At 31.6% G+C, this 13,274-nt stretch overlaps 1 protein-coding gene across 2 annotated transcripts in view; it reads right to left on the bottom strand.

The window, feature by feature from the left end:
- The window catches only part of LOC143225110 (uncharacterized), a 93,754-nt gene that overhangs the window by 79,707 nt on the left and 773 nt on the right, over positions 1-13,274 (bottom strand). For both annotated transcript variants that reach the window (XR_013013616.1, XM_076453897.1), the window contains exon 2: positions 3,520-3,651. Coding sequence is in view for 1 of the 2 variants with exons in the window: in XM_076453897.1 (XP_076310012.1) it covers positions 3,520-3,540 (21 nt within the window). In the remaining variant the exon portion in view is untranslated. The remainder of the gene's footprint in view (positions 1-3,519; positions 3,652-13,274) is intronic.

Raw genomic sequence — 13,274 nt, 5'->3', positions numbered from 1 at the left:
AAATGATAATCCTCACTTATTTTTAGTTTTGCTAAGTCAATACTATGAAAAATTCATTGTTGATAATCAAACATTTTAAAGTGGTTTTAAACAGTTAATTTTTATTGCTGTCATTTTGTTTCATGACTATCCCTACTATTAAGTGCTATCATACTTAATGACGAACTGATCAATACACATATGTTAATGGAGAAAAAAATTTAACATGTAAAAACATCCTTTAATTGTTTGGTTGTTTTATTAATGTAACAACCATTATTTCAATATATAGTTATGTTGATGACATAGATTTGTTCTCCTGCTACATGAAACTTACTTCACTGTTATTATCATAATAGTTGTATTACAATTTCATTTACATGCTTTATGAAGATTTATTAATGGAATGGCAGAGTGTTATGAAAATATTATTGCTGGTAATTTATTAGTTTTTATGAATGTGTATACACTGAACTGTGGATGGAACATAACTGTATGATGCTACTCTTAAAGCTTAGAACTAATTATAAAAGGCTAAGTAAATGTGTTATTTGTTTTCAATGTACATTTACTTCCTAAACATTTCTTTTTCATATGATATACAACATCTACTAGTAAAGTAACATCTGATTTGAATGCAATGCTTACAGTTTCAAAGTAAAACATCACTCATGGAAATTCCAAATTCTACCTAAAAATGTATTTCATAAGATATATTTTTCTCTTGATATGTATTTTACTGCAAAAAAATGTCTCACTTTATTTTCTCAAATGTAAGCATATTAATTCTAAACCACTATGATCTTTGACAAAACTTTCACAACATTATGCTTTGCATTTTTGACAGTAAAATCAGCTAGTTATGTCTGTTCCTAAAACAGCATGAAAAACCTGAAAATTTTTTTTTATTTACAATAAACTGAAAACATGCTTCAGTCTCTGCCAGTAACTACCAGTTAACAGAAATGATAGCCATTAGCTACTGATCAAAACATATCACTGAAATTCTTATTATTGTCTTCAACTGTAAATGTTGTCACGAATGTTGATTTCATTAAGTGGACTAAGTCTTATCCACTGGTTGATAATTTAACACAGTTCATCACTAATGTGTTGGCAGAGCAGTATATAACATTTTGACACCCCCAGAGAGATTCACGCAGATCAATAAACTAATTTCAACTGTCAGGTTTTTTTGGGTATTTTTAAAGTTGTGCACAGCATTCAGTGGTGAACATATGAACTTCACCTTATCACCCTCAATCAAAAGGTCTTGTGGAATGGGTGAAACAGGCTGTCAAATGGGAGGAAAAATTGCTGTAGGTCATGACAGCACACCATGCAACTGAACAGAGTTTAACTGGTTGTTTGCATAATATACTCATATTCACATGGAGCAAAATGCTCCCAGTAGATATTATGTAAACTCACTTTCAGCTATGCAGTACAACAATGTCCAAAAGCCTGAAGAGGTGTTGGAAAGCTTCAGTTGTCAGTGAGGATGCTGATTTTCCTAATAATTATGGATGAGATAAACTGCCATACCAGTAATTAAGAGAGGTTGATGATGTGCACAATCAGTAACAGAATGGAAGTAGCAATTCTTTCTTTTCAAATTATCCAATGTAACATTCACCTTTAGCATTTTTTTTATTTTCTAATTGTTGGAAAGGTTTGATAACTCTTACTTTGCTACTGACTGAGTAATCATGCAGTTAGGCTTCCAAACTCAAGATCATCAGAAAATTCACCTACCATCTCACCATTAGAGATCACAACCATAGTAGCAAGGTTAATAGTTGAAGATGAGCCTTCAAGTACACTGCTAGCCAACCAGACAATTCTCCTTGAAGTGAAGAAGCAAAACAATTCCAAGTTCACAATAATTAAGCAATCCAAGTTGAAGTATAAGGACTTCACACCAAGTGCCCATCAAAAAACATTCTGAGGAGTAAAATCAGTATAAAAAGTGCACCCACCTCTGGTGGAATGACCATATCACTTGTCTTGCAAAACCAAAAGGCTTTGCAATGTTAAGAAATCTATAAAAAGAGAAAATCACTCTGTAAATACAAATCTTTCACCTGCCTCCTCAAGGGTATCAACAAAAGTAGTAACATAACTGAAGGTACTGCTAGTTGTGACAGCAATTGTATTTAGTGAGCAACAACACATCAACATTGATATTATCAACGGTAGTCCCCTCCCATGACTCCAGAGACCAAGAAAGGCAGTCAGGTGAATGAAAGCCTTGACATTATATTACTGCAATAAAGATTGCCTGCCAAAATACAGAATGTGGCTAATGTAATCAGAGGAGAAAGTGCATATGTCTCCAAGAGGATCTGGCTCAAACTTCAAAGGCTCTAGACCACCAAAGCAAACTAAAAATCCACATCCGTGTTGAAGGATTTGCTTTTAGAGATTTTTTAAATAAGTAAATACAACTTCCCTTCTAACGTATATATAATTTTTAGTGAATTTAAATATATGTATTTGTATAGTTAATCTTTTTATGTTAACAAATCTGGTAATGGATAAGAGCTGTCACATCCTTGCATTTTGATCACAATGGATGGAGTTGGTAAAAGCAAACCTGGGTTTGTGCATTTTATTGCATTTTGAATATATGAAATCAGGTTTGCCTCATACAAGTAATTTTTTACTTAATCTTTGAGAATAGTTTTCTGTTATATATTTTGGTTTTAATTTTATTAGCTTTTGTACCTTTGTTACTGTTGCTTAGTAAACCTTTTGTCTAGAGTTATAATTATCTTAACTTGTTGCCTTTTGAGGAAGTTGGAGTGCTGTCTGATTAAACTATAAAATTTAAGCATTTGGAACTTTATAATTTAAATTTAACTTTGGTCTTTGTTTTAGATTTTACTTTTAGATTAACTTACAAAAGAGAACACACTAAACTGATAAGACAAACTATTAAAGGTTTTCTCATATTTCTCTCACCAGTTACATATTCCCCATAATACACTCTTGTATCTTGTGTTTCAGTTATTTTTAACTCTTTTCTGTAATAAGGGTTTTGATTTTTACCATTTTTCAGTGTGACAATCCTGGAGTTCAGAGAAAACACAACACACCCTCAGTATTCTCTGAACCTCCAGTTAGTGAGTTTCTAAACAATTATTTTGAAGGAAATCTGTGCACTAAGAAAAAATCACACTTCCAAGCAACCACAAAACAGTGTCTGAAAATATAGGTTCCATGAGATATTTTCCTAAGAACAATCAAGTAAGTAAATACATTAAATTTTCTTAACTAAAAAATTCAGCAGACTTAGCCACCACCACAGAATTTTTTGTGTGTGTAGGAGAGTTTGATAAAAAGTTTGGTGCACTGTAATCTTAATATAACTTAGCAACTTACTAAAGTTCATAGCTATTGGACAAGTACATTTTCATAATGCTATCAAAACAAAGAAATAAATTTTAGACAGCCTGTAAAATAACTGCCATTCATTTTCTGACCTTGCAAAGCAAAGAAATTTTATTCTATCTACAACATTCAATTCAGTTTACTTACTTTTCGACTGTCAGATGGCATTATTTATGATAATGGTCTAGCACAAGAATATCTTCACTACTGTAGCATTAGTATCACAAAACAGTACCCCGACTTAAACCACCTGGATATCCATTGAGGTAGAACACTAATCTATATTGGTATAAAAATACAGCACAATTTTAATAATATCCACACTGACATACCCACTTCTCTAAGTATAAAATTATACTGTAATAAATATTTTCTAATAATGCATGTAACATATTTATGATCTGACAAGTTAATAAAGAGTACAGAATATTCATTAGTCAGTTGTTAAATGTGATAAATTAAATATGTGGTGAAAAAAACTCTGTATTAGAAGTAGTTAACTAATGTTTTAAACTACAATGTATGCAAATTCTTCAATCCAAAGACAGAAAGAATCTGTATTCTAATATATTTTGCTGAGTAATTTTGATCAATTGTTATCCAATTTTCCTTAAATACAGCATTCCTCACAATTTATTGTTTTCCAAATCATAACTTAAGCAGAAACTTCTGTCTGTTTTAGACAGGACTCTCCATACAGATAACATGGATATTCATTCCCTTGTATTGACTGATGTATTCAGAGATCATGCATGCTGGGAAAGCCAGTGTAAAGGTATTAACCATATATATCATTAATGCTTGCACCCATTCTGAATAAAATGAGCTAAAGAAATAAAGGAGGTGTTTCTAGGTTTAACAACTTACCAAAAATGAAAGAGTCATCTTGATCCAAATAATGAAAGCCTTTATTGTGGAACAACAAATATAAGACACATTAGTTTGCCAGGCAAGCTGTCTGCTCTATAGAAAGTATATCTTAAGATTGATTATGGACTGATATCTTTATGCTTCTTGATTGAACTATAACTACACCTGCTCTCAAGAAGAATACTATTTCAAATTATTTGAAATAAGAGAAGCATAAATATGCTGAAACCTCACTTTTCAATACTGTTAATTTACTCTGGATTCATTCACATTTTGTACACTGCATTTGTAGTCTCCTATATTTATTCCATGGTTGTTACTTTCACCTCACTAACATTGAATAAGTCATCTTTGCCAGTAAAGTTACACATGCTTTAGTAATATGCTGAAACCTCACTGTTCAATACTGTTAATTTACTCTGGATTCATTCACATTTTGTACACTGCATTTGTAGTCTCCTATATTTATTCCATGGTTGTTACTTTCACCTCACTAACATTGAATAGGTCATCTTTGCCAGTAAAGTTACACATGCTTTAGTAGAAGGGTTTCTATTGTGAGTTTGTCAGATTCTTCATTTAGCTTTTACACCTGCCTGACCTAACACTTATGTGAACAATGTACATACAGGTGATGATCATACCATGTAGTTGCTTTGCTTTCTGACATCTATCTAGACTAACCACTTTGAATTTTACCAATGCTACTTATGATTCAGTGAGCAAATAAGATGCTTTTGGTACTCTATGTTTATGGTTCATTGCCTTCAGCAATCCAGAAGAAGCCTTACTTTATACCTACCTACTATCTTCATTCTGCTTGTGAGAAGCTTGAACACTACCAGTCTTATCCAAAATGATCTTTCTTCATTATGATGATAAGTAACTGTCCACCATAACATATAAACAGATGTTAACAGATTTATTTTTCTGTTTCACCCTCTACCCAATCTCTACATTTTCTATGGAGAATGATTTTCCCTCCATCTTTTTGTTCAGAGTTGTGAAGTATAAATTGGTTTTGATGGATGTGGCTGAAAAATGTCCCACAACCAGTTTTAAGCAGGTTTTATTGTATTATCTCAACCTTGTCTAGCATTGAATAAACTAAAAACTGGAATTAAATGATAATTACCCATGAACTAGGTTATAATGTAATTACTTTTGCACATTTATTTTAGTGCATATGCTTGTCTCTGTAGTGATGTATATTCTTCACTGTGTATTGCCCATTTTCAAAACTTGTAGAGAATTCTTCAAAGTGAGTAGTAACAATATCTGTTTTATGAAAATGTGCTAGAATATTGTTGAAATGTTGAGATCCCTATATGATTGATATATAAAAAAACAATGTGCCAAGAGACAAATAGAGTATTATTATTGGTCACCTACAGTCAGTGTGCTATATGACTTGGAAGCTATAACACTGATTAACCTCTGTTAATCAGAAAACTACACAATTTAGTTAGAAAAATTGTAGATTTTGAACATTACAAATCATTCAATACTGGTGGCTCTAAGAGGATGTTTGAAATTGTTACAAGTGAAAACTTATGGTGCTCCAAGCTTAGCCACACATCAAAAGAAGTATATATATATATATGCACACACACACATACATGTGTGTGTGTCTGTGTATCAACAAAGAATCAGTTTGCTCTGCATAAATGTTGATAAAAGATTCAATTCCAAACCAGATATAAAACTCAGTATTGTTTGCAAGTTTGCAAAACTCTTGTATATAAACCATAATTTGTAATAACTATTAGTAATAACCATTATTATAATTGTATTGTTTTAGGTTTGCATATTAAAATATATTTGTGTTGAACAAAATTGTGTGTACCAATCTTGTTGGTAAATACCATAAATTTGATACATATTAATATTAAATTAACTTCTAAATTAAAATTAAAATTTCTGGCCATTTAAAATTTTAATACTTAATATATGTAACATAGAAAAATATACATGTAGAAACGGCTCGTTTGGGTTGAGAAAATTTTTTTACGTAAAGGAGCGAACAACGTTTTAACCTTCTTTGGTCATTGTCAGGTTCACAAAGAAAGAAAGAGGTAACTGACCAGAAGCTGGCCACATGTTTGAAAGGGGTTGTGTAACTGAGTGTCGGGATGTAGAGGGCATGCTCAGATGTTTGAATATATAATTTTATATTATTTATTATTATTATATTATTTTTAATATAGGTATGAAGGTGTTCTTTTGTATTGGTTTATTTTGGGCTTGAGTTGTTGTATAAGTAAGGCTTCTTTAATTTTGCGTTTGTTTATGTTTGTTTCTTTATTTAGTATTTGAGTGTTTTCTATAATTATGTTGTGTTTATTTGACATGCAATGTTTGAAAACATGTGAAGGTGATTTTTTATGTTCTTTGAATCTGGTTTCCATTTTTCTACTTGTTTCTCCAATATAGAAGTTGTGGCAGTTATCACATTGTATTTTATAAATAATGTTGGTGTCGTGTTTGTCAGTGTAGTTTTTACATAGTATAGACCTCAGTTTTGTGCCTGGTTTTTGAATAAATTTGGTATTAACTGGAATGTCATATTTTGTTACTAGTTTTTACCAAATGTTAGTTATTTTTCTGTGACATCGGGAATATATGGTATTCCCATATAAATTTCTTTGCCCATGAAGTTGTGTTAACTTCATATTAATATTTAATTAACTTCTAAATTAAAATTAAAATTTCTGGCCATTTAAAATTTTAATACTTAATATATGTAACATAGAAAAATATACATGTAGAAACGGCTCGTTTGGGTTGAGAAAATTTTTTTTCTCTGACTATGACTCTCTTAAGGTAGCCAAATGCCTCGTCATCTAATTAGTGACGCGCATGAATGGATTAATGAGATTCCCACTGTCCCTATCTACTATCTAGCGAAACCACAGCCAAGGGAATGGGCTTGGAGAAATCAGCATTATCTCAACTGTTATAATTATAAATTATATGTAGATTGTGTATATATATAATGTATAGATATGGTCTATACTGAAAAAAAAGACCCCTAGATACAAAAGGAAATGAAGTACAACCTGAAAACAAGAAAACTATTTTAAAATTTGTTTAATTTAAGAGGCCATTCACATCATACATACATATTTTTATTTCCAATGTGGTGGTAACAAGGCATAGAAAGATGTTTTTTCTTTAAACCGGAATCATCTAACCAAGGACCATATAATTTGGATGAAAGGACAAAGAAAAAGATTATACTACTAACAAATGCCATCCCAAATAAAATAACAAAATAATGGATAGGAGGAACAGAAATGCAACATTGTGACTGACAGATACAGTTAGCTAACAAAATACTTCTTATAGCACCACTAACATGAAATGAGGAATATTCACAGACAAAATATCAAACCACAAAGAAGGTTAACATTGCTGTAAGAGGAAAAGAAAAAATTTAAATGTTTCTGCCAAATGACCTTCACTGGGACCTAAAGTAAAGTAGGATGGTGAGTTAATATGTAGAAATAGAAAAATCATATCCTGGTTTGGAGAGAGCCAACAGGAAGTTGTTTATATGCAAAAGCACTAAAACAAAAGGAAAATAATGCCCCAAGAAAACTTTGGGCAGTACAAGCCAGCAGGAAGTAATATTACAGAATTAAAGAAAGATAATACATAATAAAACTAAATAATAAATAAAATACGCAAACAATAATAACCCATCATATGAAACACAAACTGAATTATAATAAAGATAAAGATCCAAATTAAATAATAATACTAACAGAAGTGTAAATAAATACAGAAAATGAAAACATAATTGAAAATCAACTAAAGAAGAGCTGGTGTTTAGATAAGTCTGCCATCTGTAATAGAATGTTATTTATCATTTCTTATTCATTACTAAAATGTTTCACTTGAGAAGGAATAATGATTTGTACCTTATTTTGCCTAGAGAACATCAATGTTTTTCATAATTCATAGTTTCTAACATAATGGAAATGCTGAAAATATCAAACACCAATAAAAGTTCTCCTGTTTTACACCTATTCAAGTGGTAAAACCTAAACTGAAGGCATGTAAAACTTTATGAACATCCAAAAGGTTGGTGATGCAACATTTGACTTCATTTCATGTAGCATGATCTAGTTTTGGCATTAAGAATAGAATTTCCATTAGAAAGAAATGAAAGAACAATATTATTGGTTTTAATGTTTGTAAAAAAAAAGCCAGTTTCACTTGTATTAGCTGCAGGACAAACTCTGCAAGAAATAAAAAGTATTTTCAGTTAGAACTATAGACAGTATGATAATATAGTGTGTACTTAATTATTCTTTAACAAAACTTTAACAAAATGTGATAAAATGTCAGACAACAATACCTAAGGCAAGAAGTGGTTTCAAAAAATTTGAAAGCTAGCTCTTTCAAATGTTCCATGGACAAGTATAATCATATATTATTTGATACATAAGAGTCAGGTCAAATAAGAGACAGGTAGTGCAGCAGTAGCTCTAAATACAATGTGATAGTTGTTTGTTGATAATGTTGGCAATCTATGTAAGAAGTTGGTTTTCAATTACTTTAATCACCAATGTCATTTTATTATTTATACTTACCTATTAATTTACTCTTTTTAATTGCTTTTTTCTTGGCTTATAATTTATCATTATTTTTCATTTTGCAATACTCATGCACTATTTAGTTATCACTTGTTAGTAAACATTTTTATTACTACACAACAATTTTATCAACATTACCAACTTCATTAATCCTATACACTTCAGTCAGACTCACCAAAAATTAATAAAATTAAGTATTTTTTTCAAAGAAAGACTGAGGGAAGCATATGTAGGCAGGCCAAAAAAAATCCCCATTGAATGCATAATGAAATTAGCAAACATTCAGTGACGAAGAAAAACAAATAATATAAGCAGGCTAGATACTATAAAAATATGAAGAGGAAAGAAAAAAAATAGTATAAAAATGCTGAGGACAGTGTAACTTTTACAAGTTAGAAATTTATATATCACCAGAAAATTATACTTTATGTCATCATTACACCACAAAGACATGCAAAAACCTTCACAAGGTGAATTAAAATATATAAATGGTCATGAATTCATGTAGGTCAAAGTGGATGATGTGATACCTGACACTACTAACTGAATCTACACTAAAAATGTCAAAATGTTTAGTGATGGAATGTAAACATTTCTTAAAATACAATAGGTGTCTTGTGAACACAGATGGAAGGTTTCCACTGAGAAGAATAGGTTAGAAGGTCATCTAGTATTTTGGTAATGAGATATCAATATGCTAATACTCATATGCTCATGAAAAACAAAGTATTATTCACAAAGGCTGTCCTTTATGGCAATAGTCTACAAGTCATAATTCTTGTGAGAAAACCCTGGACCTCCTAAGAATAAATAAACCATACCAGCCCTGCCTCCTTTTTAAATCTTATAATAACTAAAAAGTTTCATACAGCTCAGATCCATGAACTACATATTAATAAAAACATTCAAAAGATAAACTATACAGTTTGTGTACATACTAAAAGTCATCAGTCTTCATAGAAATGTAAGAAATGTAACTAGTCTAAATTTTGAAGTTTAATATTATATAAGAACTAAAAGTTATCATGTGACCATTTAGCAGAAAAGACGAAAGATTAATTATTATGTATTAATAAAGTATTTCTATTTTCCTTATTTTAACATAAACTTCCTCAAGCTGGTGATCTGCATGCCTTTCTAGCACACACACCAAATATCTGGGAGTAAAGGACTTGATGGTCTATCTTGGTCTTCCAATCCACTGAGCTACAAAAACAAATTCAGACAGCCTCTATCATTTAAATGTTTGTAAAGACTTCCCTGAAACTGCATTAAATTTACTGCATTCACATCTGAAAGAAACCTATAACAAAGCTCAACCACCTTGTTACAAAATTATATCTGTTTTAGCTGAAGACAACTACCCTGCCAAATTTTACCATTGTCTCCCCTAATCCAACCAGTTTCACCAGTAAATGTGAAAAAAGTGAAACATCAACACTAACAGTTCCATTAATTTTATACACTTCAATCTGATACACTCTAAATTTTTCAAGAGAAAACTATTTTGGAGAACTCAATCTGTTCTCAATGACAACCTTTCTATCCCAGTTATCATATTCAATAATTCTGTCCTTCCTAAGATAATGGGCCCAAGACTGAACACAACAGGCCAAACATAGCCTAACCAGCAACCTATACAATTACATTATAGCCTATTTAGACTTATATTTAGTATTTTTATAGATACAACCTAAAATCTTACATGCTTTACTAACAGCAACAGCTTAAATGGGTAAGAGAGTGATCAACCAGAACAGCAGGATCCTTTTCTTCTTTAACACTGTTAAGGTTATTCTTATCAAAATTATACTTCTGATTTAAATTATACACATTCATAACCTCAAATCTATTATAATTAAAAGTTACCAGCCATTTATTTACCTCATTCACCACATAAACTAAACTCTATTGTAAAGTAGCAATCTCCTTCTCATAGTCAGCAACATCCAAGACCTAAATTCACCAAATTTAGACATTAACCATTCCTTCATCCATGTCATTTACATAAATAAAAAACATCAAAAGTCCTAACATTCAGCCCTTATTTTTGACATTAATCCAATTTGACTGAGCTCCATATATTTAGCAACCTTTTACTTTCTTCCGTCCAGCCAACTAACTACGAGCCAAGCTAACACGACATGTAGTTTGTTTCTCCTGATACAACGTCTCAACAACTGACCAGTTTGACATAAAACTATGCCAATTAAACTTGTAATCCTGGATGGAATACCCCTCATTTTCTCCCCATAGCATATTGTCACTTTTATCAACAATTATAAGCCTGGTGTAACCATCAACCTTACAAAAACTAGAATCTTTCAACAAGAGAGAGTTTTTCTCCAACCTGCAACCCACACTGACCTATGAATCCTGAAATGTAGACATTAATGTCACTTGTTCCACCACTAAGAGCTCATCTAACCTTTTTATGTCTTCCTTGGGGCATCTACCCTTTTTTCTCTCCTGATTAGATCCAGCAGTCCCTAGAAGAAGCCCCTACATCTCAATACCATGCCATCCACAGGATACATTCCAGAATTATAGGACTCAATACCCAGCTCATCAGGGTTGTAAAAACCTCTAAATCAGTATTTGACTTATCTTAACTAAAAGTTGTTTCTTTCACTTCTTTCATTTTAGAGCCAAACATCCCTCACCAACAAACATTAACTCAGTTTATCAGGAACAACAAAGCTTTCCTCCCAACCACATTTTAAACCTGAATCATCAAGAAAGAAAATTTTAGATCAACAAACAACAAGCTGCCAACTACCACAGTCTCCTATGTTTAACTTCCAGCCAACAGTAGTTATTATCATCCTATTCCTGCTTGCTCCACCAATTACATCTGACCCAGAAACATTTTAATTCCTACAATGGCCACAATGGATTTTTCTGAGCCTGACAGATATTCCTGTTGTCTCTTAGTTCCATAAAGTGCATTAAAGCCTTCTTGTGTTCCATGTAACTCATCGCATTAATAACCTTTCTTTTTTTCTTCCCTTTTGGCTCCACCTGACATGATTAAGGTATTTCACTTGTAGCCCTTGCTGTAAATGTTTTTTTTAGAGTACTCCTGTTCCTCTCACAGCAAAAGTTTTAACTTACGTTCTTCTTAGGATCTTATGATCCCAGTCCTGAAAAGGTGTCTCTTCAAGTCAACGTTAAAACTAAAGATAACATTTAATGGCAAGTTGCACTTAAATAACCCTATTTATTCAAATCTAACAACGTCTACTAAATATCACTAAAAATCCTTGTCTCAGGAACTTGCTACTTCATGACAGCCTTGATCTCCACAGCCATCTTAAGAATACCATGCCTGAACGCAATCAACTAATATCACCCTTGCATACATCTGTTCTGCCATTCCCATTCAGTTCAAGCCATAACCATGTTCAACTCTCCCTTTGTTCTCAAGTCTTTCAACAGCCTTCCTTAGTTGCCAGCCAGGCTAGACAGATAACTATTAATTATAGGCATATACAACCACCAAACGTTAAGTAACAGGTCAAGAGCCACAGCTCGCCAACTCCAGTGTTGGTACGTACCACATCCCACGAGTATATTTTAAAAATTATCATTTCATTTCAGCTAAAGTCTTAAGTTGAGGATAGGGGTTCAAGAGAAACAATTTCTGAGTGCCTCTGGTTATGAGAACAAGGACCAAAATTACTGCCAAGTTTCTTTCATTGCTAGCCTGCTGTTTTTCTATCCAATGAGCCAATATATCCTTCACACTCACATATCTTCTTTCTTTTTATAACAAGCCTTTTATCACCTACCATTCAAGTCCAGATACACCATATCCACAATTTTGTCCTCATTTATATAAGAGTAACCTCTTCAAAGAATATCAAAAGATTAGAGATGCTAGTGAAACCATACTACTATCAAATAAAACTTAAACTTTATTAAATTGCTTTGCAAAGCTTTTTTTTTTTTATCAGACTTGCCTAAAGATTTTATCCTTTTTTTTTAAACTTCTCAATTTTTTTTAATAAGCTCAGAATTAGTGTGATCATCTTTTTTAATGGCCAATCTTGTTTCCATCCTGTAACTGTTGAAGATATATTGCTAAAATTTTCATTAGTAAAAATTGAAGAAAAAGTATAATTTACCATTAAAGCTTTTATTTGAGTTTTTCCATATTTTAATATGTTAAAATAAAATTTAAAGTTTATTTAACAGAACGTTTGAAAATCAAAAGTTATTGATGGAGTCTAATCAAACTAAACTCTTGTTACTAGTAGAGGACCTCAATGTTTTTGCATTTTTATTACTTGCATTAACAATACTGTTAAATGCATACTTATTAAAGCTCAGAAATGACAATAAATTCTTAAGTATTTCTATCTGTATCAAAAATCTTTAGTTATGTTATAAATTATAACTTGGATCTGTTATCTCTTCTGAAAGATATTT

The sequence above is a fragment of the Tachypleus tridentatus genome, chromosome 9 (assembly GCF_004210375.1).
Source record: "Tachypleus tridentatus isolate NWPU-2018 chromosome 9, ASM421037v1, whole genome shotgun sequence".
Taxonomy (NCBI): domain Eukaryota; kingdom Metazoa; phylum Arthropoda; class Merostomata; order Xiphosura; family Limulidae; genus Tachypleus; species Tachypleus tridentatus.
This window is presented reverse-complemented; position numbering and strand designations above follow the sequence as displayed.